A 27,098-nucleotide genomic window follows, 5' to 3' on the forward strand; every position below is an offset into this window, starting at 1 on the left:
AAAGAAACCGATGTCGGTTTCACCTTGGTGGAACGACAGTTTCATGCTCGCCTCCAATAGGCACTTATATCGCCAACCGTCGGCACCCTCGGCATTATCATCTGCGTCCCCGCTTCCAGGTGAAGCCATCGCCTATCACTAGCTCTATCGTGGCTACCAACTTCATGTCAAAAATCGCCCCCAAGGTCCCCCACGGCCGCAAAGCCAGCAGCGAACGCGAGGCTCGCGGCAAAGGGGCAACGTTCGACGGCATGCCTGCCCTTGGCCCATTGTCGGTGCGGCCCCGACCTTCGACTCCGCTCACAACCCAGAGCAGCCGGCGCGGCACCGCGCATAACCTGCGGCGGCGCTCGGTGTTTCGCCCCGTGGAGTCGCCCAAGAAGGTGCCGAGTGAAAAGGACGATCCGGTGCGGAGGTCGTCCATGGGGCTGGCCACGACGCTGCTCAATCCGTACTCGGCGGCGGACCGCAACGAGTCATCCATGATCACAAAACTCATGGAGGAAAAGTACGGGTTCAACTACTTGACCAACGAATTCTCGGCCAACTTTCTCGTCGAGCGCGAGTACCAGAACTACTACACTGAGATCAGCTTGACGTCTGCATGCAACTTTAGTTTGTTTCTGTGGGTGATCTGGGTCGCGTCCACGGCCTTGGACTTGTACCTGCTATTCCACGCAGATGACGGCCAAGTCGACGCGATCTCGTCGGCGCGGCTGAGTGTATACTTTTCCCTTCCGTTCCTAGTCCCGACTCCGTTTTTGGTCGCCCTATGCCAATACAAGCAGTACGAGCAGCACATGCAGCCGATTTTCAACGTGATCGTGCACTGCTTTGCGCTGTCGTTGATGGGCGGCGGTTTCTTTTGCTCGACGGATCAAATGAAGGGGTTTACAGCCAAAAACATGAACTCAATCATGGACTACGCCATCGGCATGAACACTGTCGCAAACGCTGCGATAGGGTTTGTTGCCAACACAACCAGCGCCGCCATCATGCGCGACGGTACCCCGTCCCTTGTCGTGCACCTTGCCGACCAAACGGTGCAGTTTGCCCTGCAAACACCAACTGGCAACTTTGCACTGCTGCAAAACTTGACGTATCCGGCGCTCTCGGGGGGATCGATTGTGCTCGCGGATCTCGTTCTGAACGGCACACAGGTATTCAACCTCAACAACCGAACCGACTGGTGGCGGTTCCCCGACCGCGAGGGCACATTGGAACAGATTCTCACATTCTTTATCCTGGACGTGATGCTGCCGTTCTCGCAGCTCAACGCGAACCTGGTGCGGCCAATTGTGGTGCTGATCGCTGCGCCTATGTTTCACCTGAACGCGGCGCACTATATCTTCGTCGCGTTCAACATCAACGTCTTTTACTGCCTTGCGCTGTCCATGACGTATCCCGTGTCGAGCTCTAGCTTCCTAATGCGGTGCAAGTTTTACCTCGTGTTTGTATTGGCCACGCTCACAGTGATCATGGTGTACCGTGCTCGGCAGAGCGACCGGTACGAGCCCTTCTAGTTAGCCCCCCACTCCCTCTCTTATTACTACTACTACCCCCAACCCCTCCTCCAACCTTTGGCTGTGGCTGGCTCATATAGAGTGTGCAACGTGTGTATGTGTTTAGGTTTATGCGGCTGAATTACCTCAACGTGCGGTCGGTCAAGGAAGAAGTGCGCATCACCCAAGCGCAGAAAGAGCAAATTCAAAACGAAAACCGATCGCTCAAGCGCATGTTGCAAGCGCACAACGCTGGCACGTCTGACATGGTAATTATATGATTCTATTGACGTTGTTTTGATTCTTTCACAGTGGTACTATATTGAATGATCAAATTGTAGCTCGATTTGGACTCGCCCATGGCCAAAGTAATCACAGACTTGACCAAAATTCAACAAAACGTGACCCTGGACAAGAGCCTCCAAGCAAATTTGAGCGAGATAGTTACGCTTTTAACCAAGCAAGGCCACAATTTATTTGCCCCCGACATCCACGAACAGCTCAAGTACGTCGTCCAAGCTCCATATTAAAACGTCCAATGGGCGATGATGATTTATGGTGTGTATGTGTAGGGGCAAGAGCGGCGAAGTCGATATCGACGACGACACCAAAGGATGGGCCACCACGGTACTGGCCAGCAAGGCGTATCAGCGTAACAATAACCGACGATCGTCCACGACCACCGACGACGAGGCGGAGGGGGTGCTAGCGTCCATCAACCTCCACCCTGACGTCCGCTTGCCGGACGAAGACGTCTTGTCCAAGATCAACGCCATGATGTTGCTCTACGGGTGGAACGTTGACATTCACGAGTATGCCAAGTTTTCCAACCTACCCCACGATCTTGAGAGCGTGTTTTTTTGTGTACACGATGTATGGGGGTTTGACGGTTTTGAGGGGGGGGTGCAAACTGACTGCACTTGGGATGTGTGTGTGTGGTTAGGGTCGCAGAGATGGCCCAAGGCAGCCCGATCTCGTACGTGACGTACGTGATCTTTGAAAGGCACAACCTCTTCACGTCGTGCTCGGTTGAACGCAATGTGATGCTCAACTTCTTTTGGTTCATCGACGCCGGCTACCTCCCCAACCCCTACGTACGTACACAATGCAAGCCCCTTGTTCTCATGCGACACTGTGCTGATCGCTAGCACAACAACTGCCATGCTGCCGACGTGGTGAATTACGTCGAGTTTATGCTATCAGCAGTCGACGGTGGCTTCATCATGACCCTGCTCAATATGCAAGAAGTGTTTGCAGCGATTGTGGCCGCGGCCATTCACGACTTTCGACATCCCGTACGACTTCGATTTCTAATGTTGTGGACATTTGGACACTTGGAAAAATAATGTGACATCGTTGGTGTGTCATCTTGGTCGGTGGTTTTGGTAGGGCAAATCCAACAACTTTCTCGTCAAGGCAGGTCATAGCCTCGCCGTGCGATACAGTGACGCGTCCGTGTTGGAACGCATGCACTTGGCCGAGTCGTTCATCTTGGCGTCGGAGCCCCAGTTCAATATATTTAGGTACTACCTAATCCTGGTCATATTGTTCAATATTATCATTCGTTCAGTACTACGTACTACCTAATCCTAGTCATCATATATAGCATTAATCGATAGATAGTATTGATTGTGTGAATATGTGTGTTTTGCCTTGGTTCTCGAGCTACGAAAGTGATTGGGAAGGCTAGTACAGTAGGTTGTATGTCGTGTTTGTTTGTTTCTACTGTCGAAAGTACATGTACCTCCCTATCACCTAAGCAATCGTCATAGCCTACCGAACTTTGTTGTGGTCAGACTTGCTAGCTAGCTCGTACGTTGTTCGACAGTTGACGTTTTGGACGTGTATACATATGTAAATAGCGGCATGAAACCAAAGCAGTACACGGAAGTACGCAAGGCCATCATTGAAATGGTCTTGACCACCGACTTGTCGGTACACTTGCAACTCGTGGGGAGTCTGAAGACGGCGCTGTTATCTCAAAACAAGAACGACGTGATGGAATCGCCGATGATGCTCATGAAGATCATCATCAAGTGCGCCGACATTGGCCACTCATCCAAGGCCACTTTACTGCATGCGCGGTGGTCGGAGCTGATCATTGAAGAGTTTTTCCTCCAGGGCGACGAAGAGAAGGAGCTCGGGATGGAGATCAGTCCATTTATGAACCGCGCATCTGAGAACAGCGCCAAGAACCAAGTCGGGTTCTTTGAGTTTATCATTTTGCCGTTCTTTGACGTTGTGGCTGAAATCGTGTTTACACCGGGGTTCAAACCAATCTTGGACCAAGTACACCGCAATTACAACATGTGGAAGAAGGCCGAGATGCTCCAGCTCAAGAACATCAAGGACATCCTTGACCAAGTGTTTTGTGTGGACGAGCACCGGATGGTAAGCGCACAAGCGAACCGCACGAGTTTTGTCCCGCGGCCGTCGCACATTGGCGTGCATAACAGCAGCAGCCCCCGCGGTACTGGCAACAGCGGCACTCCCGCCATGCCCGTGGCCCCTTCCCCGCCGATGACATCGACTGGCGGTGGCGGTCCGAGCACGCATCATAATAGTATGTGCGTCACTCCACCAGCAGCAGCACCTGTGTTGGAAACACCCGACGAGGAACCATCGCCGCCGTTGCCAGGTGTAGAATAGAGACAATTCAAACGTGTTATATATTTTTCGACACCTGCGACGGTTCAAGATCGTGTTTTGAGAATACATACCCTTGAAAACACATATATGCATTTACAAAGAACGCCTCGAACAAGCTGACAAAGTTGCATTGAAAAACCTGTAATCATTTATATTTATGGCAGCAATTTGTCCAAAGTGTACGTACACATGTCTGTCGAGGACCCATGGCATGGTGCCATTTGGGACGCCGCGAGTGCGATCTTCCAAGAGCTGAATCCAGAGAATCCGTCGATGGTGGATTTAACGGAGCTGGAGACTCTCTGCATGCGCATGGGGGTGCGGCTGGCAGCGCATGACCTCACTCAGGGCATGTATGACTTGGACACGACAGGGGCCATGGTCATTCCATTGGACGTGTTTTGTCTGTGGTGGCTTCGTCGCCTACGATCGGAGGAAGCGGCGGCGGCGGCACTGGCCATCGAAGCAGCCGCTGCCACGGGGCCACCGGCCACCCACGTTTGGGAAACCGTAGTCGACGGGGCTGCCAGGTACTACTACGACCATGTCAGCGGCGAGACCAAGTGGGACCTGCACGAGTTCGTCGCGGCGGCCAGGTCATATTTCGCGTCCCTTAAAGACGAATCGACTGACGACAGAGCGCTCTTGACGTTATTCGCCAAGCACGACTTGTCTAGTCGGGGCAAGCTGGACGCGGACGAATGGAGAGGATTGTTGCTCGGTTTAGGCCTTCCTGGCACCCTGCTGTCGATGGCCGATGTCGCAGGTACGATATACCCGACCGACATTATGTTGCATTTTGCTTTAACATACTGCACATACACCCTGGTTGTCCTCAAAATATTATTTCTCGTTCATCCATGTGGGCAGTATGTTTGTTGTGAATAAAATATGCAAAAAGACGACTTGAACACGAGGTAGAGAATCAATAATGTGATCTCTAGACTAGTAGTAACGAGAGCACTATATACAGCTGTAGCCTGTAGTACTACAGCACCACCAACACCAGTGTCACATGATTGCTAGGTCAGGCCAACGACGTCACATACGAACACTTGCACCGGTGGTGGCATGCCAACGTTCCCCAGAAAAGCCGGGAGCGCATGGCGGACTGGACCGAGTGGTGGCGTTTAGTGGATGAAACCCACATCGTGACGTTCTGGAACGAACGGACGACTGTGAGGCAGTGGTACCCGCCGTCCATCCCGACGGCCCTCGTCACCCTGCTGCAGGCCGAAGGGTTCGTACAAACCCCGACGTCCTTGGACGAGGCGTTTGCCCAGTGGTTTCAGGCGCTGGATGTGGATGGCGACGGCGCTCTGAACGCGACCGAGTTCACTTCGATGCTGGCATTGTTAGGCCACACCAACGTAGCTGACAAAGATGTCCGGGTAGCGATGACTGACTGCACTTTCAAGTACTGGGGCGACATCACACCTTCCGTCGAGTCGCTTGTTGGATATGACGCCATCGTCATGTGGTGGCGGCAATGCTACGCAAAGGGGGTGCTGGGGGATTGGGAAGAAGTGGCGACAATCGATGAAGTGGATGGTCGTGCACGGATGTACTATTACAATTGGAAGACACAAGTCACGCAATGGGAGCCCCCGGTCGTGACGGGCCAGCTGCAGACACTCCTGGACCAGTTTAGTGCCGGTATTGTCCATTTACCCAAAATTTGGCTGACTTTTGTGCTGCTGATTCGCCAAATCTATCGATCAATTGGTTTGCTTTGTACTGACTTTTATATGCAAAGATCGTCTAGTAGCACACTAATTTCATTCACACATTAATTCGATGTTGAATTGGTCGAAGAGTGGATTTGATTGGCTACTTGATTAGCCAAGCTGGGAATTGATTGGTCGATCAATTGTTTGCCAATTTGGTGCTGCTCATTCGATTGAACCCTCCCCCACTCCAATTTCGAATCGACTTGACAATAATATACCATACCATATAACCTACTCGTCGTGATTGTTTTGTGTTTTGATGGAGTATTATGGATTTAGTACGACCTTCCGGACCTCGACCAATCAAATCACACCAACCAAACCGATCACGAATCGCTCCCATTGGTCAATGTGATATTACCCGTCTCTGATTGGCTACATTGTCTTTTCGTTTTGCTTTGTGCTTTTTGCGAAATGAAGAAAGCCAATCAAATATCACACTGGGGGATTTGTGATCGGTTTTCTGACTCGCGCAGAATAATTTGGAAATCTTGTGAATTCGCTATAAACTTCCAATATTCAAGTGGTATTTGTCAAATCAATATTGAATCACGCTGGAGTTCTGATTGGTTGAAAATACTTGTCCTTTCTGTAAGACGAGCCAATCAAATCCACTCAAATTCATACCGTCGATTCGTGATTCGATTCGGCGGCGACATTCGATTCGACGGGGTCTGGAAAATTGTACTACCAAATTCACAATATGTAGAAAATCCATACTAGTATGTCTTTTGGTTTTGAGTCTTGGTACGTCGTACTCGTTTTTACTAGTACGTTGCATTATATTGGGTCATTATTGTTGTTACTACCGTACCGCCATGTGACAACGTTTTACTACTTCATATTTCTGCCATTATAGACCCGACAGTGTCGACGAACGAGCGTATCCGCCGGCTATTTGTGCAGTACGATACCGATGAAACGGGGGCGTTGGATGCATCGGAGCTCGAACGAATTTGCGCGGCGCTCGGGCATCGCCTCGATGGACCTGCATTGGACTCGATGATGCGCGTACAATACTTTTGACATGAGAACCATCTGTCTGTCGTTGGCACCTGGAGTTCCCTTATGAAATTATAGGTGCTGGACACATCGGGGGACGGTGTTGTGAGTTTGGAAGAGTTTCAAGCGTGGTGGCACTCGAAACTCCACGTGGACCACCAGTTTCAAGTGGCCGTGGAGCAGCGGTCCCGTGCCGACGACATCCGCGCCATCGTTGCAACGTACTTGAAGAGATCTATACATGATTCTACTCCGTTCGAGTCGAACGTTGTGCCTCGGTATGACGAAAGTGTTTGTGTAAATGTAGACTAAAATTTGATACTAAAATTATGGTGGATATGTATATATTTGAATCCTCACTTATATATATATATATTCTTGGTGGCGGACAAATGACTTGGATGTGTTTTTGTGTCTGGTGCATCTAGCTTGGTGCAGCTGCTGGGCCGAACGTGCCGGGGCGCGCCGCTCCTTCGCGCTCTCCATGAAATGGACGCCGACGGCACGCGACTCATCGACGTCTCCACGTTTATTTCCTGGTACAACATATATGACGCCTACAGCAAACTGCGATGTGGTTTCTCCTTTGAGGCGCTGCAAAGATTTGATTTAGATTCCACTGCTTAACCTTGTGATATATATATATATATATATATATATATATATATATATGGGTATGTGTTTCATATAGGTATTTAAAGTACGACAAAGCCTGTGGAGAAGCAGAGACGAAAGCCCGCGAAGCGCAGCACGCCCAAGAAGCCATGGACGTGTGGGTCGAAACAGTACAGGACAACGGTAATTATTATTGCACGTTTATCAATAAAATTGAAATAATTAGCTCCTAAATATAATATCGCATTCTAGGCACTCGTGTGTACGTAAATTCACGAACAAACGAAACGATGTGGGAAAAGCCAGGGATCCAGCAACATATGGACGCAATGGGAAAGGACTTGAAGGCTATCTTTCGACAATTCGATAAAGATGGCTCTGGTACTGTGTATACACAAAAAAATTATATATATTTCCAACCTGTGTATATATTTGTATATTTATATATATTTCCAACATGTATACTGAATATATATAAATTTTCAACATATATTGTGAATTCGCTATGAACTTCCAAAAGTCGTCAATATTGAATCAGGCTGGAGTTCTGATTGGTTGAATATACATGTCCTTTCTGTAAGATCCAATCAAATCCACGCAAAAATGGATTAGCCAATAGCGTCGATTCGTGATTCGATTCCGGGGTCTGGAAATTTGTACCGAATCCACAATATATGTCTTAATTTATTATTCATATTTGTTCATAATATATATCATACATACATGTCTTAATATATTATACATATATGTGTTACCGTATGTTGGAGCACGTACGCCACGCAAGACTGCACATAGATATATTCTACTACTACTGCTAGAACTATGTTATGACCCACAAATGGTAGGGTCGATCGATGCTGTGGAACTCCAAGCGCTGCTTGGCAAGCTTGGGCAACCGGTGGACGGCGACCAGATGCAACATGTGATGAAAGCGATGGACACGAGCGGCGACGGGGTCGTGACGCTGGACGAGCTCACGACGTGGTGGGTGTGCATGCAGCGCCGGGTCATCGGGACCGCCAACGCCGCGGTGCTCAAGGACCAAGTGATGGACTACCACCAAATGTCCAAGGACGCCGTCAAGGCGCTGCGGGGGCTGTTTCACCAGTTCGACACGGATCACTCCGGTGTGTTATTCGTACAAACTTCAAGTTGACGTTTGTTGTGTGTACGAACTTGAAGTTGAAGTTAGGTTTCGTTTGTTCGAACTTGAAGTTGAAGTTAGGTCTCGTGTGTACGAACTTGAAGTTGACGTATTTGTGTCGTGTGTACGAACTAGGATCGATTGACACGCACGAACTCAAGCATTTGCTCCACCGATTGGGGTACAATCCCTCAGAAGCCGAGCGAAAGAAACTGCTGGACGCGATTGACACGTCGGGAGATGGCAGCATTAACGTCGACGAGTTCATTGCGTGGTGGGTGACGGTGCATCGAACGAGGGAAATCCAGTCCAAAGCTGCGCAAGATGGTCATCTGTTGGCGTCGATCCAGGCGGCGTCAGCTGCTGCGGCCGAATCCGCGACCTCAGCATCCAAGTACGAATGTCGGGAATTATATATACCTATAGATATATATGTATATCGATGCTACAACAAACATCGAATATGAGTTTGTGACGTGTATCTGTATATATATATACGGCATTTCTTGACTGAACCTGGTGGAGTATATACATATATATGTATATCGATTCTTCAATTACCGTCGAACATGATTGGCTAGTCGGGTATATATACTATCTATATTTATATACATATATATATATATCCTACACGACATTTTCGTGATTGAACCTGAACCTGGTGAATTTGGTGATGGCGATGCTAAAAGGACATTTGAACATGTCTCCCTATTTTATAGCGTTGCGAATGTTGTTTCAATCAAAGTTAGTCAAGCTTTCCTTATATTTGATTTATTGTGGTGGGGTTGTGGATGATCGAGTTACTGAGCAGCATGTGAAACACGATCCGTCTATTTGTAGTCGATGATTTGAGGCTCCATATTGGATAGGGCGGCGGCCACGCGCTTCGACCTGCCCGACTTGAGCGTGACCAACTTCCGCAACAAACTCGTCGACTTGCGATACAACTGGTCCAAGGGTCCTCCTCTCGAGCTACCTGTGCCAGAGCCGGACGCGCCCGTCGATTTCGGCGGCCCTCGGCTCTTCGGCACTGCGGACATTTCACACACGCATCCGTCGATTGTGGCCGTGATGCGGTTGTTAATTGACGATGTGGTGCTCATCACCCCCTTGCTTCTGCCCGACGCGGCCCAGCGCATTCAAAAAATGTACCGCTCCAAGCTCGCGCGGAAGAAGCTCATTCAAACGCTCAACGATCGGTGTGTACTACTAGTATATCCACCGTGGTTTCAAGCATTTTGTTCGATATATATCGATCTTTGTGTTAGGTGTTAAATATGGGGGGGTTCATGTCGTGGTAGTCGTTCTTGTTGCGATATATAGCTATACCACCCCATCACTTTATATATTTATTGGTATCCAAAACAACTATGATTACTCGTTAACTCTTACGAGTATGGCACTTTTGAAAAAGTAATGTATGGATATGAATACTCTACATTAGATTCGTACACCACCACGACCCTACAACAGGCGCGTCGTACTATATGAACCGCTTGACCAAAGAAATTCGATTCACCAAACCATTGCTGCTCGGCCACCACGAAATTCAAAGCCCGCGGTCCCGACTTCGTGAAAAACATGTCCATCAAGCCATGACGTTTCGACGGAAGTGGATGGTCAGCATCATGCAAGCAAATGCTTTGTCGACAACCAACCAGCAGCAGCATCTGCACCACCTGTCGTCCTCGCCTACGTTTCGCACGGCAGCATTTTATGTGTACGTCGCATATATATATATATATATATATATATTATGTAATCATGTATAATACCATATGTCTCATGGTCAACCGTCCTGATAATAATGATTCCTAGTCTATGGGATATATCAATCAATGCATTGATATATATATATGCATACATGGTAAATTATTATAGATACCAAGTTCTTTGTAACATCAAAGCGCGGTGGAAACTCGGAGTGTGGCCAGCGTTGGCTGCGAAAGAGTATACATTGGCCCAACTAGTTGTCCGGCATTACCCTCGCCAGCTGAAAAAGCCAGGACCGGTACATGAAACCTATGGTTCCGATATATATATATTCATATCGATGGATATTCGTCATGATATGTTGTCAACCACAAATATTCTTAGTGGGGAGATTTGCCACTACACTTTGCCATGCGACATCGTTTGAGCATGGCCGTAATCACGACGTTTCTCAAGGGCAATGTGGACGTGGTAACTATGACCAACGCCAGCGGCCACACGCCACTGCACTTGGCCTGCCGAGACTATCCCTCCATGGAGGTCGTGTCCATTTTACTAGGGGCCCCCCATGGCACCCTAGCCTGTTCCAGAGGGTGCCCAGGTACCCTCCAAACGCCCCTCCACGTTGGCATCCGCCACCACGCGCCCCTGGCAGTGCTGGCCCTCCTCTTGGACGCGGACGAGAGCGTACTATTTCAGAGAAATCAAGCCCGCAACACGCCGTTCCACGAAGCCCTCACGGCAAACTCCCGGTCCGACCAGTTGGACATCCTCAAGCTGTGCGTATTGTACGATACCTCCCCGTCAAACTCGTCCTCGTTGGCCGCTATGCCAGCGTTTGAAAGCGCGTGGCCTTTGCATATTGCACTTCAGCACAACCCAAGTGATTTGATCGTGCGATATGTGTTGGATCTGGCGCCCCAGGCTCTAGTCGTACCATTTCGCCAGCTGCTGCCTCTGTTTCTGACCATGAAACATCGGCGGTCCGAGGCTTTGATCATGCACTTTGCCCAGCAAACGGTCGTGGCCATTCACCCCCCCATGACAATTTGCACTTCGAAGCAGTTCAACCCCGTGCATTACGCCCTGTTGTATGGATTTTCTCCTGGCTTGGTGCTGTTCTTGCTCACACTTTGCCCCGAGTGGGCTAGCCAAGCCAACCACATGGGCGACTTTCCACTGCACATTGCTGTCGCTTCCACGTCGCCGTCGGATCTAAATGTGTTGAAGAAGCTATTGCTGCTGGATCCGGCGCCTGCCCGATTGCCAAATGTAGCAGGGCGACTGCCGCTGCACTTGGCCGTGGTAGAAAAAATAAATGTATTGCTTTAGAAAATCCTAAGTATAGTCGTGGGTTTGGCTTATGTGGTAGGAACGAGGGGACGTAGACGCGGTGAAGAAACTCCTTCAAGTGTGTCCGTGGTCGCTACTGGACAAGATCACAGGCACCCCCTACGACGCCCTCCTTCTCACAGCCAAGGCCACCACCACTACAAGCAACAACGAATCGATCGTGGATGCTCTGCTCGTGCCTCCGAAACTTGCTCCGAAACGGCCCAAAGGCACGGTGCTGGGACTGTCGCCGTACTACGTGGCTGCTACGTCACGGTCATCGTCATCAGTGTCTTGCTTTGACAAATTGCACGTGCTCGACACTTGCACTTCGGACGATTTGTATGAGATGGCCCGCAAGAAGATGCGCCAGGCGTTCCACAAACCCACCGACCAGTGGGACCTGCCCAAGATCCTCCGGCTCATGGCGCTGAATCCGCTGGACGCGGCGATCCAAACGCGCAGTTTGCTAGCCATCAATGGAATTGTGCGATCGTTTGACGAAAGTTCGCGGGAAACGTGCTTGGAAACACTCGACATTGTACGTACGTTGCAGCACACCATGTACGACTTTACGACCAACCCCCGCATCCAACTGCTCGGCCAAAAGTGCCTCAATCATCTCCTCCCCACCGCGTTTGCCAAAGCTAAATACCAAAGCCGCATCGATCCACTGTATAAATTTTAAATAGTTATGTTACCACGATCCTGTCAAGTTTGTTGACTTGAAAGTCGCGCATGTACTAGGTACTAGTAGTGTAAGGTAGTAGGAGTAGTTGTAGAGAACGACGAACGTTACGTGTGGAATACTGGTATAATATGACTATTAATAGTATAATATGACTATTAATAGGGTAATATGACTCCGGAGTATGTGTCGTCGTACGACGAAAGTGTAGGTTTATCGAGTTTGGGTAACTGGATATTTCGAGAAACCAATATTGGTATTTCGATTTCAAATTGGACTGCCAATCGGCAAAATCGACGCAGTAATCGACGAAGTAGCCAATGAAATTTTCCAAAAAAGACCTTTCGACCAATCATATTGCAGGTGGGTGTAATTCAGTGCATTCCCAAGCTTCTCGATTTCTCAAACCGTTCAACATTGCATCGGACAGACAGTGAGTATATTTAGTTCAAGTAAAATGGCGTCTCGACGATTTCAGGTGGATTTGACGTCGTTCGTCGAATCTACTGCAAAGACCAAATTTAGCTTGAAAGCACAATAATCGACGCTGTGCAGATGGCATTCCCGCGATGAGTTGCGGCATAATGAAAACACTGTTATGTACTGTTTAGATCATGGAATATATATGCGCCGATATACAATTTGTTATTTTAAAATGAATTAACTACAGTATCAGTGGAAGACAGACACTTGCTTCAAAATAGTGTAAAACTTCACGGAACAGACATCCGTTTGGGTTTCATAAGCAAGTTAAACGACATACACTCAACTCATTACCAAATTGGTCCTAGTACATTTGGTAGTTGGAGAAGTCGGCACTGCTAATAAGCAAACCAGCACCTTCTGCTACTACGTACAAAGGACACGGGATGTGTGAATTCCTAACACTATTCATAGTCATAATAATCCGTGAGTTGTAGTGCTGCAATTATTGTGGATTCGGTACAGAATTCCAGACCCCGTCGAATCCAATCACGAATTGACGCTATTGGCTAATCCAATTTTGAGTGGATTTGATTGGCTCGAATGGACAAGTATATTCAACCAATCAGACCTCCAGCGAGATTCGACAAACCACGCGAATTTTGGATGTTTATAGCGAATTCACAATAATTCTAATGAATACAATAGAGTCGTATCGATTCAATTTCCTCCATTTAGCGTACGACCACCGCATTGTCCCACTTGAATCGTAGTACAGTGTACATACTGTTCATGTTAGCACAGGGGCTTTATCATGATCACACATTGACATGTATTTTCGATCGTTCTTCGTGGCGACGTACGTTGACTACTGGTCGGTCCATGTATATCAGCTTAATCATTACACGAGCTTTTTTGCATGTGCCATGTCGACGAAGCTCAACCGACACGCGCCAAAGAGTCGCTCGGGGAGCTCATGGCCGTGTTTGCCTTCGACGAGGAAGCTCATGTCCACGATCAGCTTCTTTGTGAAGCCCAGTACGAGCCCCGTCACGCGATTGGCCACGGCGCTGCTCGTGACGTCGATGTCCAGCTCAAAGTACTTGGGCGTTTTGAAGTACGGCTGCCGCAGCTTGTTGCCGATCACGGCGGGTGTAGACCCCACCGCCTGCTTGACAATGAAATTGCCTTCCACGATCGACGGAATCAACTTGAACCGCTCGTTCCGGTACTCGTCCGTGCTAGATGTATTATATATATATATGATTGTTGTGTTTATACGCTACACTGGACCGACATGGCAAATGAATCGACACAACCAAATGGACACAAGTATAATCGGCAGAAGAATTAAGCCAATCAGATTGCAGGAAACCATCACCAACATTGAATTAGTGTGTGCCAGAAATTAGTGTGATACCAATCACCACAGGACACCTCTTTACATACAAAATTCAGTAGAATGAATCGATCGATAGATTTGGCGATTCCGCACAAAAGTCCAAATTTTGGGTAAAAGGACAATATACAATGCCGTGAGCTTGTTGTGATTATTGGGTTTCGTCTGAAGAGTCGGCAGAAGAATTGAGCCAATCAGATTGCAGGAAACCACCATCAACATCGCATTAATGTGTGTGACTTCAATTAGTGTGATTCCAAACACCACACGACATTGTTTGGGCATACAAACTTGAGTAGTCCAAAGAATCAATCGATAAAATTGGCGAATCAGCACACTAGTCCAAAAAAATTGGGGAAAAAAGACAGAAAGAAAAAAAGAAAAAAAACGATAGATGTTTCAATACAATGAATTGTAGCCAACCTAATTGTTGTTTTATACGTATTATTGTGCTTTTCAAATCAAAAGTGACTTAAGACATATTTCGAACCCGGCAATACCAATATGATATACCAGCATCCCAAGTCACGACATACATATATATATATATTTATACTCAACCTAATCTGACCAAACGAAATATCAACCCACCCACCGCCACCACCACCTTTCTCTACACATTGTTCTTTTCCCATTCATATATATATATATATATATATAAATATATACATGAATACTAGCCAAGCAAAGGATCATATACGTAAATACGTATATATATATATATATATATATATGTACCCATCGAGGAAATCCGTCATGAGCTCGGCAAATGGGGACCCGTCAGTGAGAACGCTGGGGTGGGGGACGTGGTAGTAGAGTACAAGGGAGTACTTGGGGGGGCCTGGGAGCAGGAAGTTGAGCACAAACGCGAACGGCTGGTCCGGCACCGTCTGCATGACGTTATCCGGACGCGCGCAGATGTGCTCGACGGACACAGCCCCCGTCTCAAAGATGTCGACCCCCGCGAGGCGGAACGCGGGCGCCGCCGACGCCACCTTTTTCCGGTTTGTCATGTAGTCAGGGCCACGAACCTATCACCGGCAACATGTGAATACTTTGGAGGAGATTTATTCGGTTTCCAATAGAACTATCAACTATATACCACCTAGAATATATATATATATATATATAGACATATATAGTCTAGATGGTATGTAGTTGATATATAACACTAGCACGAACCCAAAGTAAACGCACCCACCCATACATGTCAAGTCATACAAAAAATAGCATACGCTTTTTTTCTTTCACATACAATTCTTGAGTTTTCGCCTGGATCAATACAGGATCGTTATTCGTATACATAATATATTGTGCTTTCGAGTGAAATTTCATTGTGTTGTGCTTTCTCGTTGGAATTTAAATCGATTTGATTGGCTACCTCAGATGAGCTCAAAATTATTAACCAATCAAAACATTCTCAATTCAATTCAACCAATCAGATCGAGGTTTGGTCGGCGCGATTCGATTGCACCCGCTCCCCAAATTTGTATCAAATCGACAATGTGTATAGCTATAATATTACGGCTCGTCACGATATATTTTCTTGAAATCCGGAGAATTCAAACGGTGTACCAAAAGTGACAACCAAGCACCGACGTAATTGAAAAGCACAATATATCCATCATATATATATATATGTACCATGGTAAACCCCACAGGAGGTTCGCTCCACACATGTCGGGGCATACACGTCGGCAGCTCCATCGCGACCTCTACGGGCTTCCTGGCCGCGGGTTGGCCGTCCTTTGCGCTGTCCTCGTATTCGTCCTCGTCCGTCGCGGCGTCGTGGGCTAATGCCATGTACTTGCGCGCTTCCATCGCTTCTTCCAGCCCGATCAGGGCCAACAACTGCGGCTGAATGTACTGAAATACTACATGCATCCGGCGCATCCACGCGCCAAACAACCTACAAGGGAAATAGTACATAACGGAACCAATTCAGAAAATTAATATTTATATTATATATATATTTCCAAAATAACACCATACACACACTCTTTATTTTTAAACAAAGAATAAATTATTATCCGACGATGGATCGGATCTTCGTACCCTTGGGGATTGGCATGCACGACCATGCTGACGAGGGAAGTCGGAACATCCGAAGTACTGGCACTGGACGTACATCGCGGAGACACGGTGACGCCTCCTCCTACAGTATATATAGCACAACCGAGTGAGTTGAATAATATATATATATTTAGGGTAAATCTGCATGTTAAGCAAAAACACCAAATCCGTGGATATGTTGACAATTTGTTACCCATCGGCAAAAAGTGAAACATTCTCTGAATCCAAAGTTTGGAGACTAACATTTCGTCACATACATCACGTAAATTGGTTCAAGGGCCTCTTGTACGTTTATGACACGGTCCAAATTAGGTGTGAAAGTCCAACTTGGTCGAATTACGATGAACTTCATTTTTGAAATATTAAATTCGCGTGTGACCCTCCCTTTGGGTATGAAGAAAAAAAAATATTTATAAAGTTTTGGTTAGACAAAAATCATTTTCTATTATACCTTGGCACAACACTCGGACGTGGTCGGTGACTGGGCATTCGGCGTGCACTGCACTCTGCACACACAACACATACGAACCATCTTCCGTCTCTCGCCAGTACCGCAGCAAGCACGCGTCGCTAGCTGGCAGCCATCTACCAATAGTATCATGTTCAGAATTATTATTTATTATTCTCTGGAGTCCTCATATTTTCAAGGCGATTCGAATTTGAAGAGGGCTCAATCGAAGGACCAGCATGACCAAAAGCCAGGCAGAATATTTTTAAGCGACCAATCAAACTCGTGCAACCATCGAAGTAGTGTGGGACTTCAAATAGTGTGAATGGTTTCACAAATTGTCCATACAAAAGTAAAAGTCTGTACATGGATTTGGGGAACTAGTGCAAAAATCCCAATATTGGCTGAAAGCACTATATATATATATAACTATATATACCCTAATATTATTATTGGAATATTGGAAGCGAAAGAGTATATATTATATCTGTAGCCGTCCAATGAATGATCAATCCATCACATCCAAACGAGATTGACCAAATTAATTCTTCACCCTGCGTGTAGTGTAAACCAACATGTATATTAATAATGTATCGTCACCAAAACGACAAATTGCTGTATACATTTCTAGAGATAATAAAAAACGAGGATTCATCGATTCGAACTATGAAAAGGAAATATAATATATATATAAAAAACAAAATTGTATATTAATTCTATTCAATGTAATTTTAAAAATATATACGAAAGTGTCTAACAGTAAATTAAATATCACGTACAGAGGCCACAGCCACACGGGCTTGAACACGATGTGGACAATGTCCGAATGAGCGTCGAGGGTTTGCAGGACACGCATCGAGTCGACGGCTCCGTCCCACCTAAATTACACCTGTCTAGTAGGACCAAACTAGTACGGCCAATGTACTAGTAGTAGTACTAGTACTAGTACTAGTACTACTACTCCTCGGACGAAACCCAACGTACAGGCCGCGCACGGACGTGTCGACGAGTAGCCGAAACACTTCGAGCGGCGTCCCTGGCACCACGCGAGACGCTTTGAAGCTCGGAACGTCCTCGTCCTCGTCGGCAGACCGCAGCCACAGGGTGCCGCCGGCCGCGGCCAATGCAAATGCAAACGAAGTTGGGATTGAGATCCCGCCAATGCCGCCTGTTCCAGGTTGTGTGTCAAGCTAGTAATACTAGTAGTAGTCGTAGATACGACAGACCTGCCACAAACGAAATCACGGCCACGGAGATGGCCGACACGAGTAGCGAGTTGAGCTGCTGCCAGCTCTGCCACTCTGGCTTGGACGATGACGCCGACGCGTCACCACTACCAGCTGGCTTGCTGCTGCGCTGCTCGGAATGGATGGTCATGCCGCCGACGACACTGCAGACGTCGTACGTGCCTCGGAACATGGGCCACTTGCGATCCATCTTGGCCAAAAGCTCGCGGCGGCCAACGTCCTGTTGCTGCAAGTCCAACGACGACGTTGAAGACGGTTGACCCATGTGGATTGGCTCGCGGCGAAGGGAGGAGGACGAAGAAGAAGACGACGATGCAGCTGTTGCCGGCGCCGTCGTTGGGCTACGGGGATGGTGGTCGACCGAGACGTCCGTGTTGTCGATGGCGTGGATGATGGCATTTCGCCAACATGTGGCGTACTCGCGGCTCTCGCACCCGACCATGAACCCCGCAGGTTGATGATGGTCCTTTGGCAGGGCATGCAGGAAAAAGATGGAGAAGCAGTACAGCGACTTGGAGCTGTGTTTCTTTTTGAGCTCGATGGCAGACACATGCGCGTCCGTGGTGAGCTCGATCATCCCGCGGGTCTGCAGATCTCCAGCCTTGGAGAAGTACGCCAACGTCGCGTCCTTGAGCACAAAGTACCGCTCGTGCCACGAACTCACCAGCGTCTTTCCTCGTTTCCACAGCACACCCTCCATGATATTACTGTACAACCCACGCAATGAAGATCAACGAGCCAAGGGCGTTACGAGTTGTGATGGGAATATCCGGATAGATAACCCATATCCGGATTCAATTACGACGTAGTAGGTACGAATTTGTTTGGTGACGTGGCATGGTGAGGGACGATATCTCTCTGAAGTGCGATTATTTTGACCAGATGCGCACTTAAAAGGACTACTACAGTAGTTTAGACTGACTGGAAAATCGAACTTTGTCGAACTTCTAGAAAATCCATTTTCGTGGATCTTCAGTTTGAAATCTTCCGTGTATATTTGATGTCGAAGGGTCGATCGCGCGGCGGCATCGCAACATGGGTCCTTGTCCTGTCGATGCTCCTTGCCATGATCACGATGGATGTCACGGTCGCCGAGGAAGCCCCAACGTCGACGTGGACGCACAAACACGTGCATGAGTTTGCCACGATAGCACAAACGCGAGCGTCCGAGATGGAGACGTCCAAGAAGCTGTGGATAGCCTTGTACGGCGCCCGAGACGACCCGATATTGTCCGTGTTGGATCAAGTAGGCGCCGAGTTGTCGTATGCTGTATCGTTTGCATGGATCTCAGCGGACGTGGCTCAGTCGTATGGTCTCCAGGCGGCAACGCCTCCAATTTTGATCTTGTTTCGCGACGAACCAAAGTTGAACCCGTACCAAAAACGCATGTATCGGACGTTGGAATTAGCGCATCAGTTTCCATCGCGCCTGGACGTCCGCGGCGTAAAGCGAGTCGTGCGGGACAAGGCGCCGTCCGCGGTGCTTACGTCCTGGCAAGACGACGACATTGCGTGGGGCGTTTCCACCGATGCCACCACGACCGCCGACTCAACAAATCCCCCTCGCGTCATCCTTGTGACGAAGAAATCCTCGCCGTCGTTGCTGTACAAGTCACTCTCGATCGAGTTTCCATCGTTACGCTTTTTTGCGTTAGCGGAATCACCGGCGGTCCTCGACCAGTTCCAAGTCTCGTCCGTGCCGTCGCTGCTCGTTGGCCCCTCGTCATCTTCTCTCACGTTGTTTCAAGAAAGCGACGGCGACATCACCAACGTCCACGACCTGCGGCGGTTCCTGCTGCCGCATGTGCCCCAGAATGCCGACCCTTCCTCCACAGCAGCGTCATCCTCGTCGTTGTGGCTCAGCCGCGACGAGCTCGACGTGGCCGTGCGAAACACTTCCGCGGCATGGCTCGTCGTAATACAGTCTAAATCGTCACCCAATGTCGTCGATCCGTCCTCGGACGAGTGGACACACACAATCGCCGACCTTGAGCGCAAAGTTGGCGTTGATCTGATCCGCGTCGCAATGGTCGACATTCCTTCTTCTCCCTCCTCCTCCCACGGCATCTTCACCGTGCCCTACGGTCCGTCCGTGTCCCTGGAGAAGGCCCCATCCGCCGCGTCGCTTTCGGGCGTTGCGAAGCAACTCGTCGCGAGTTTACCCGATGCCACGGCGGCGCTGTACGGCCCGTCCGACATCCAGGCGTTCTTTGGCCGCATGATAACCACCCCCAACACGATCAGCTTTGTCCTCTTCACCGCCAAACAAGACACGCCGGTGATGGTGCAAGCCCTGGCGCTGTCGTTTCCGTCTCAAGTCCACGTCGGCGTCGTGTTTCATCCCGACGACCAGACCAAACAACAGTTTGGATTGAGCAAATTGCCCGCGATGGTGGCCGTCATGTCCCCGCGCGACCCGTCCGTGCCGCGCGATCAGTTCTCCATGACGTTCTACGACAAGAAGCTCATGGGGCCGCCAACATATGCCAACGTCCGTCGATTTCTCGACCAGGTCGTGCAAGCGTACGTCGTACCCACCAACGAGCCAGCCAAAAACGCTGGAAAACAAAAGCCAGTAGTACACCCCGTGACGTCCCAAGCCGAGTTTACCCACGCCTGCACGTCGTTGTGTGTCGTGGGGTTCACGAACGGGCCGTCGGACGTGTCGACTGGCGCCATTTTGAACGACGTGGCAGCCAAGAACCAACATCCGCTCCAGTTTATCACGGTGGATGCAGTGTGCCAGCGCGAGTTTGCCGCGGCCCTGGGCGCGGACGCGTGGCAGATCCCGACGATCGTAGTCTATTCCCCTGGCAAACGGCGCTATGTCCGCCATGTGGGGGGGCTAGATGTGGACGCCACGCTCGCTTTTGTGCAGAGTGTGCTGTCGGGCAAGACCAAGACGATCCCGCTGTCCACGGCGCCGGCGTTGGCAGAAGAATGCGCGGGGAGGGCAGAGGACGAAGATGCGGTGGTTAGCAACGACGACAACGAAGATGATGGAGACGTGGAGGACATGCTGCGAGAAATCCGGGAAGAAGAGCTCAAGCAAGCCGAGCTGCGAAAGCGACAGCTCCACGAAGAAGCCGAGGCGCGGAAACTCGCCCAAGCGGCGGCTGACGCCGCCGCCGCCGCCTCCAAAGCCAAAGAAAAGAAAAAGAAAACGACCAAAGCCTCGAAAGGCAAAAAGAAACGCGTGAAAACGCCGACCACACCTACGAAGGACGAATTGTAATTAGGTTCTAGTTCGATGACGAGACTGGTAGTACTACTTAGTACTTTAGTAGTGCTATAGAACTGGCTGAAGTTTGTGCTTGCAATCAAAGTCAAATATATTAATGCATACCAGTACTATAAATAGCACAATTAATAGTTGTAAATAATCAAGGACGATGTACCATTTCTAGTAATTAATACCTGTATTAATAGTCAACGACATCAACTAACGACCTTTTTTTTTAATACCGTTCTCTCAGCCAAATCAATGGCTATTGATATGAGAGTTTGTATGGCGTGTAGGTTCTTCTTGTTTGAATAACCTCTCACATCTAATGGCGATGAAACTGAATAACGCCAGAGATTTGACTACTGTGAATGCATAAACAAGTAATTGTCAATTTTCACCCAAAGCATTTACTAGTACAGTATAACATCCAAGGTTTTAGGTTTTATTCGTTCTTCATGTATCAAATTTAAAGGGCTCACTCTCGCGTAAAATTTAAACAACATACCAGAAATAAGTTACTAGGTAAGTTAGTACGTATTATAGGTACTGGAGTATTATTAATAAGAGTAGTATTTTACTAATAATAATAGTGGTATACTACGTAGTACAGTTTCGACAGGAATTAGTATACTATACTTCGAAGTACTATTAATAATACTACACTGTATTAATAGTATGGACTTCGTAGTAGCCAAATGAAGCTCTAGAATATAAGCAGTATATTGCATAACGTTACATATTTTAAGCTTACAGTTAAGCCGTGCACAATAAAACCGTCCCTCCTATGTTGCCTTGATTTGAGTGGATATCGAAGTAAATGAGAGCTAAGGTGAAGTATATTCCAGCGGGTTAAGTAATACAGCAGAATGCCCAATCATGCAGCACTTTCAGAATTGAAATCCGGTCCTGAGAGACGAGTCAGCTGAATTCCACGACGAGGGCTCTTTCAAGTGTGCACCATAAGTTGGACAAAATTGGTCATCTCCATACATCAAGCAAGACCTTTGGCCAATTTGAGTGCACCTTACCAGAGTCTACATAAACTGGCCATCTACATTAATAGTCACTTGGAATGCAGTAGCTACGACATTATTTCGTCCAGTTCGGGGCGACTGCTGCTACACGGCATGGGGTGTGACGGCGTTGTTGTGTCTCGTGGCTTGACTTGGTCACGCGAGTAGTGGTCGTGGCGAGACTCGAGGTACTTGACGACATCCCATTGGTAGTTGAGCGTCGCAACGTCCAAGGCCGTGTGGTGGTCGTAGGTCACGGCCATCTCGTCCGCGTCAGCAACATCAAGTAGCCACGCGACGGCCTCCACGGACCCACTGTGTGCAGCACAATGCAATGGGGTTCTGCCGGTGCCGTCGGTGGCGTGCATGTCGGCCGCGCCCTCTTCCCGAAGCAGCTCGAGAAGGCCCTTGGACCCTTTCAAGGCGGCAAAATGAACCGGCCGGCGCTTGAAGTGGCGGTCCTCGACCCGGTTCGCGTCCGCCCCTGCCTGTAACAAGGCGTCCGCCACCTCGTAGCTGCCAGCATCGCACGCCCAATGCAGCGCCGTGAGGGCGTACTGGTCCACTTCATCAACGTCATGGGAAGAGAGCAACGCATGCAACGCGGCCACGTCATTCTCCCGCGCAGCATCTTGCATAGGGTTCACATTCGCTTCCAAGTGGAGCTCGTCCATCGTTTCGTTTGTAGAACAAGATCGCGAAACCCGCCATTCGATTGGCGCGTTAAGGATTGTTTTGTCCAATCAAAAATGATCAATTTCTGAACTGTATCACTACAGTAACTTTGCTAGGACAACTGCAACTTACAATTAGTCCCGAGTTCGATCCCAGATCGTATCCAATATTTTTTCGAACGTGAATTGCTTGACTTGTTTGTTGTCAGTCGAAGGTCGAATTCACTTTTAACAGTGAATTAACTCTTGAGCAATACAGTATGTACCAATCGAACCCACATCCAACAATTCTCTTTAATAATATTTTTTTTGTGTTTTATTAAAAATAAAATAAAATATGAAATAAAAAATAAAATTGCATAAACTCATGGAAACCTTTCTGACCGAGGGAATCAAAATTGGTTTTAAATGTCTATTTCTTGTGACCAAATCTTCACCAAATTTAAATCTGAGACGTAGACTTTCTTCACCACGTTAAGATCTCTCGATTCTCCGTCTCTATTCGCTAAAATTTTAAGAAATGAAAACGAAATAGCACCAAGAAAATTTTGTGAAAAGTGGCGATGTGCACCATAATTGAGGGATTTTTGCAGTAAAACTACTTGGAATTTCCCCTAAAACTACTTGGAACTTCCCCTAAAAACTACTTAGGAACTCCCGTAATACTAGTAACTGTTACTACGTATTAAAAAATACTGCTGTACGTACGTACATAGCAAATGGCATCAGTGCAGTATTCCCTGGCCAGAATTGATAGAAGGGGCGGGGCTATCGAATTGTTGTGGTTGGCGTTCATTCAAATGGCCATGTTGTTTAGATGTGATCACTGATACATATATTAACGTTATTAATAGAATGGTAAATCGCTCGAGGGGAAATTTCTCCCACCGACGAGTGGAATGAACACGGCACACGGTGATTTTCGATGCCATTGTAATAGCAGAACTCACGTGGAATGCAAGGTAGATATATAATATTGTATTGTCAAATCGATTCGAAACTGGAGCCCTCAGCAGAATCGAATGTGTTAAAGGATATTTCTCATTGGGAAATCTCGTCCATCCTAAGAGAATCGATTAAACAACCGCCTGAGCCAATCAAATATCACGTCATGTCGAATTTCTGCCAATCCAAACGTTTGACCCCTCTGCATTATTGGGCAAAACCACATATATACTAATCGTTTTATAGTATAGTGTGTACAAGCTTAAATAGGATCAAATACTGTAGATTCGAAAGCTATTTGGCGAAATGACTCTCAAGTCCAAATTTGGGTGAAATTCACAGTACCATATAATATATACAGTACACTCGTGCCTTGCCACATACAGTAACTACTTGTAACCGAGAGGGCAGCTAAATGTACAGGGTAACCACTAACGCCACCTTCGCTCGTCTTCAGTACACGCAACAAGCAAAGCTCAAGCACAGGAACGAAAAATTCTCAGGACAACACTAACTTTGCATATAATGTTATCTCGACTACTCGTCGTCCGAGTCGAGTTCTTCAAAGATCGACGTCGACTGGTGCTGCTGCGGTTGCTTAACTACGTTCAACGTCAGCGTCTGGCTAGCCTCCACGTCCAAGTACGTCGTCGACAAGACTCTGACCTCGACCTTGAACGCGCCTACGTGTTATCCCACTAGATCAATATCTAACAAACTACACAAGAGAGAGAGTGACGGCGTCGTACCCGTGGACGCTGGCGCCCAGAACCCGAGCGCATCCGACACTTGATGGCTGTCTGAGGGGTCTTCAACCTTCCACGCACCAAGCAAAGTGTGCGTCGTCCCTTCGTAAGCCACGACCCACAGCTGCTCCTTTCGGTACAAATACGACGGATCGATCTTGTCGTATATGGTCAGAGCCTTGGCCGCTGGTTTCGATGGCACCACGTGCTGACGCGCACACGTCACGCGCAACGTCACCCAATCCTTGGGGAACACGTCGCTTTCGCCGTCCACGGTCAACGTGGCCTCGGTTAACGTCAGCTGCGGTACCTGCTGCGACAACGTTAAACGTCACTGTGACAGCGTCATCCCCCACATGGGCAATAATCTGACCTTGGCGCCGTCTGGAAACCGCCCCCGCTGCACAGCAATGGCCGCCGCGTCGGCAACCAGCGACCCTTGCGCCAGCGACGGATACAACCGCAACGCATGCACAATCGTCGCCGAGTCGGACCGCTTGTCCGCTACCATCTTGATGGACAGCTCCACAAACACCTAACAAAAAAGTACAAACACTCCTCTAGTCAACCAACACTCTATCGTCCCCACAACTTGTAACATAGCCGAATCATCGAATGTCTTGGGAGAATCGATTAAACAACCGCCTGAGCCAATCAAATATCACGTCATGTCGAATTTCTGCCAATCCAAACGTTTGACCCCTCCGCATTATTGGGCAAAACCACATATATACGAATCGTGGTATAGTATAGACTCGAGTGGTATTTGGCGAAATGACTCAAGTCCCAATGCACAATATCAAATCCAAATGGATATGTGTGCACATGTTGGACGACCAAACAGGGTCGTACAACAGGTGGAATAGTTGGGGTCATGACATAAACGTGCTAATGTAGTAAACGTACGTCGAGCAAGTACGGCAGTTGCAGCGCAATGTCTTTGGCCCGGGGGGGTACTACAAACCAAATATCGTCAATACATCCACATGGCCACGAATCCATGAATCGGGAGGTCGTACAGATGCAAGGCACGACGAGGTCCTTCACGGCGTGCACTTTGGCTTGATTCAAGTGGTAGTACAAGGCAATCACATCTCGTTGGACGTGGTCTTGGCCTGTGATGCGCGAAATATCGCGGTGTTCGATCGCCGATATGCACTGGTGGGTTTCCAGCGCCACCAAGAATGCCTTCATGTCGTCGTCCATTTCGTAGAGGGAGCCGCCCCCGCCGCAGCAGTTCTAAGTCATAAAGTTATTAGAATGGAGGACATTTGGTTTAAGTTATTAGAATGGAGGACATTTGGTTTAAGTTATTAGAATTGAGGACATTTGGCATGTCGTCGTCATGACGTACGCCGGCTGCTTTCTCCTCCAATGGCTGCTTAACCCCCGTCACAATTCGTGTCAAAATCTCAAATGTCGACATTTTATCGTGCCATCCCGCCATCATGCGCTCCACCAGCTCCGGGTTCACCTCTGGCTTGTACCGGTCGCCGCCGAACAGCGCCATCAAAATGCCGGCCACGAGCACACCGCCATAGACGGCCGCGATGATGGCGAGGCCCGTGGTTCCGCTCATCTACATATATGTACGTATGAGTCAGTATTCCTTCCAGTCCATGGATGAACGTTGGATGCATCCATAGTGTGGCATGTACGCTATGCATGAGAGGCGAAGATGCGCGGCTGGACAGAGAGAGATCCAAGACTGTACCGCTTTGAAGTCGACAAGGTGGAACGATTTCCCATCAGGATGGCCGTACTTCTTGTAGTTGGCAATGCCCGCGGGGTCCGTGAGGGCTTCGTAAGCCTTGGCCACGCGGGAAAACTTGGACGCGGCCAACGGATCGCGCGATTTGTCGGGGTGCCTACATGGACGTGAGCGTGGACAGGCGATGTCGACATGGGGGAGGGTGGTCAACGAACGACGTACAGTTGCTGGCTGAGTGCGCGGTAGGCCTTGCGGATGGATTTCTTGGTGGAATACCCTGGAATGTTGAGGATCTCGTATGGGTCGAACGCGATCATGTCGCTTGTTTGGATTGCTTCCACGAGTTGCCACACGAAGAAGAACGAGAGCAGGAGCACGACGAAGTTCAGGACGAAGAATTTGGTCAGGCAACCTTTGGGGTCGGTGAAGAGACGTCGGAGCACAAGGAACGTCGATGGGACCGCATACAGTGCCAGCAGCACCAGCGTGAACGTAAGCTCTTCCGGCGACATGCTGTGAATTGGAATGTCCACTGTGATGTGGAAATCATGGGAATTGTTTGAATGATGGGATCGGATTGGTTGAAGCACCTTATTTTCAACCAATCCTTGAAGTGTTCAAGCCACGACAGCAGTCGACGTGCGATTGGTCAGGTTGATCCACCAATCAAACGTCCGAATTCCTCACAAGTTCTGTGACGCGGTACTACGAACGCAATTCTTGTAGCTCTGCCACCATAATGCGCTTATGTCATAGGTTGGTTACGTTACAAACAGTTTCACGGCTCACACAAAGGTCTAGTGATCAAGATGAAGTCA

The 27,098-nt window shown here is 48.4% G+C and overlaps 6 protein-coding genes across 12 annotated transcripts; 3 read left to right on the top strand and 3 right to left on the bottom strand.

Moving 5' to 3' along the window:
* The first annotated feature begins 51 nt into the window (after positions 1 to 51).
* H257_16646 (hypothetical protein) lies at positions 52 to 4,194 on the top strand. 4 transcript variants are annotated; one of them, XM_009845168.1, is made up of 9 exons: positions 52 to 119; positions 186 to 1,507; positions 1,630 to 1,771; positions 1,844 to 2,007; positions 2,075 to 2,314; positions 2,446 to 2,596; positions 2,651 to 2,797; positions 2,892 to 3,025; positions 3,365 to 4,194. In XM_009845168.1, the coding sequence occupies exons 2-9, from the start codon at positions 252 to 254 to the stop codon at positions 4,149 to 4,151; spliced, it is 3,021 nt and encodes a 1,006-aa protein (XP_009843470.1). In that variant the 5' UTR covers positions 52 to 119; positions 186 to 251; the 3' UTR covers positions 4,152 to 4,194. The 4 variants fall into 4 exon arrangements, with proteins under 4 accessions (XP_009843470.1, XP_009843469.1, XP_009843468.1 ...); XM_009845167.1 differs by having other exon boundaries at positions 52 to 1,507; XM_009845166.1 differs by having other exon boundaries at positions 2,892 to 4,194.
* A 123-nt stretch (positions 4,195 to 4,317) lies between these two features.
* On the top strand, positions 4,318 to 12,398 carry H257_16647 (hypothetical protein). 4 transcript variants are annotated; one of them, XM_009845171.1, is made up of 14 exons: positions 4,318 to 4,917; positions 5,178 to 5,807; positions 6,741 to 6,892; positions 6,962 to 7,161; positions 7,312 to 7,422; positions 7,575 to 7,681; positions 7,751 to 7,879; positions 8,344 to 8,625; positions 8,778 to 9,036; positions 9,512 to 9,841; positions 10,087 to 10,362; positions 10,461 to 10,653; positions 10,740 to 11,660; positions 11,728 to 12,398. In XM_009845171.1, exons 1-14 carry the CDS (start codon positions 4,341 to 4,343, stop codon positions 12,373 to 12,375), a joined length of 4,815 nt encoding a protein of 1,604 aa, XP_009843473.1. In that variant the 5' UTR covers positions 4,318 to 4,340; the 3' UTR covers positions 12,376 to 12,398. The 4 variants fall into 4 exon arrangements, with proteins under 4 accessions (XP_009843473.1, XP_009843474.1, XP_009843475.1 ...); XM_009845172.1 differs by having other exon boundaries at positions 10,524 to 10,653; XM_009845173.1 differs by lacking the exon at positions 4,318 to 4,917 and adding an exon at positions 5,054 to 5,068.
* A 1,175-nt stretch (positions 12,399 to 13,573) lies between these two features.
* H257_16648 (hypothetical protein) lies at positions 13,574 to 18,709 on the bottom strand. Its single transcript, XM_009845174.1, has 8 exons — positions 17,945 to 18,709; positions 17,703 to 17,886; positions 17,498 to 17,596; positions 16,722 to 16,855; positions 16,253 to 16,352; positions 15,842 to 16,106; positions 14,936 to 15,228; positions 13,574 to 14,039 (listed from the first exon to the last, which is right to left on the bottom strand). Exons 1-8 carry the CDS (start codon positions 18,663 to 18,665, stop codon positions 13,700 to 13,702), a joined length of 2,136 nt encoding a protein of 711 aa, XP_009843476.1. The 5' UTR covers positions 18,666 to 18,709; the 3' UTR covers positions 13,574 to 13,699.
* Positions 18,710 to 18,939: 230 nt separating this feature from the next.
* H257_16649 (hypothetical protein) lies at positions 18,940 to 21,369 on the top strand. The gene has a single exon (XM_009845175.1). It carries the CDS (start codon positions 18,966 to 18,968, stop codon positions 21,198 to 21,200), a length of 2,235 nt encoding a protein of 744 aa, XP_009843477.1. The 5' UTR covers positions 18,940 to 18,965; the 3' UTR covers positions 21,201 to 21,369.
* An 801-nt stretch (positions 21,370 to 22,170) lies between these two features.
* On the bottom strand, positions 22,171 to 22,883 carry H257_16650 (hypothetical protein). The gene has a single exon (XM_009845176.1). The coding sequence runs from the start codon at positions 22,876 to 22,878 to the stop codon at positions 22,273 to 22,275; it is 606 nt and encodes a 201-aa protein (XP_009843478.1). The 5' UTR covers positions 22,879 to 22,883; the 3' UTR covers positions 22,171 to 22,272.
* A 1,436-nt stretch (positions 22,884 to 24,319) lies between these two features.
* H257_16651 (hypothetical protein) lies at positions 24,320 to 26,806 on the bottom strand. The gene is made up of 8 exons (XM_009845177.1): positions 26,503 to 26,806; positions 26,284 to 26,437; positions 25,924 to 26,148; positions 25,589 to 25,808; positions 25,476 to 25,525; positions 24,943 to 25,104; positions 24,573 to 24,879; positions 24,320 to 24,506 (listed from the first exon to the last, which is right to left on the bottom strand). Exons 1-8 carry the CDS (start codon positions 26,790 to 26,792, stop codon positions 24,361 to 24,363), a joined length of 1,554 nt encoding a protein of 517 aa, XP_009843479.1. The 5' UTR covers positions 26,793 to 26,806; the 3' UTR covers positions 24,320 to 24,360.
* Between the last annotated feature and the right edge of the window lie 292 nt (positions 26,807 to 27,098).

This window comes from Aphanomyces astaci, assembly GCF_000520075.1.
Source record: "Aphanomyces astaci strain APO3 unplaced genomic scaffold supercont1.89, whole genome shotgun sequence".
Taxonomy (NCBI): domain Eukaryota; phylum Oomycota; class Saprolegniomycetes; order Saprolegniales; family Verrucalvaceae; genus Aphanomyces; species Aphanomyces astaci.

Coding starts and splice junctions, on each gene's coding strand:
- H257_16647 (XM_009845171.1), top strand. CDS start 4,341: ATGTCTGTCGAGGACCCATGGCATGGTGCCATTTGGGACGCCGCGAGT. Junction 7,162..7,311: donor GAGTCGAACGTTGTGCCTCG/GTATGACGAAAG, acceptor TGGTGCATCTAG/CTTGGTGCAGCTGCTGGGCC. Junction 8,626..8,777: donor GTTCGACACGGATCACTCCG/GTGTGTTATTCG, acceptor TGTACGAACTAG/GATCGATTGACACGCACGAA.
- H257_16650 (XM_009845176.1), bottom strand. CDS start 22,878: ATGGACGAGCTCCACTTGGAAGCGAATGTGAACCCTATGCAAGATGCT.
- H257_16648 (XM_009845174.1), bottom strand. CDS start 18,665: ATGGAGGGTGTGCTGTGGAAACGAGGAAAGACGCTGGTGAGTTCGTGG. Junction 16,107..16,252: donor GTGCATGCCAATCCCCAAGG/GTACGAAGATCC, acceptor TTTCCCTTGTAG/GTTGTTTGGCGCGTGGATGC. Junction 14,040..14,935: donor ATGACGGATTTCCTCGATGG/GTACATATATAT, acceptor TAATACATCTAG/CACGGACGAGTACCGGAACG.
- H257_16646 (XM_009845167.1), top strand. CDS start 165: ATGTCAAAAATCGCCCCCAAGGTCCCCCACGGCCGCAAAGCCAGCAGC. Junction 2,597..2,650: donor GCTACCTCCCCAACCCCTAC/GTACGTACACAA, acceptor GCTGATCGCTAG/CACAACAACTGCCATGCTGC. Junction 3,026..3,364: donor CCCCAGTTCAATATATTTAG/GTACTACCTAAT, acceptor ATATGTAAATAG/CGGCATGAAACCAAAGCAGT.
- H257_16649 (XM_009845175.1), top strand. CDS start 18,966: ATGTCGAAGGGTCGATCGCGCGGCGGCATCGCAACATGGGTCCTTGTC.
- H257_16651 (XM_009845177.1), bottom strand. CDS start 26,792: ATGTCGCCGGAAGAGCTTACGTTCACGCTGGTGCTGCTGGCACTGTAT. Junction 25,526..25,588: donor CCTCGTCGTGCCTTGCATCT/GTACGACCTCCC, acceptor TTTGGTTTGTAG/TACCCCCCCGGGCCAAAGAC. Junction 24,507..24,572: donor CTGGGCGCCAGCGTCCACGG/GTACGACGCCGT, acceptor GATAACACGTAG/GCGCGTTCAAGGTCGAGGTC.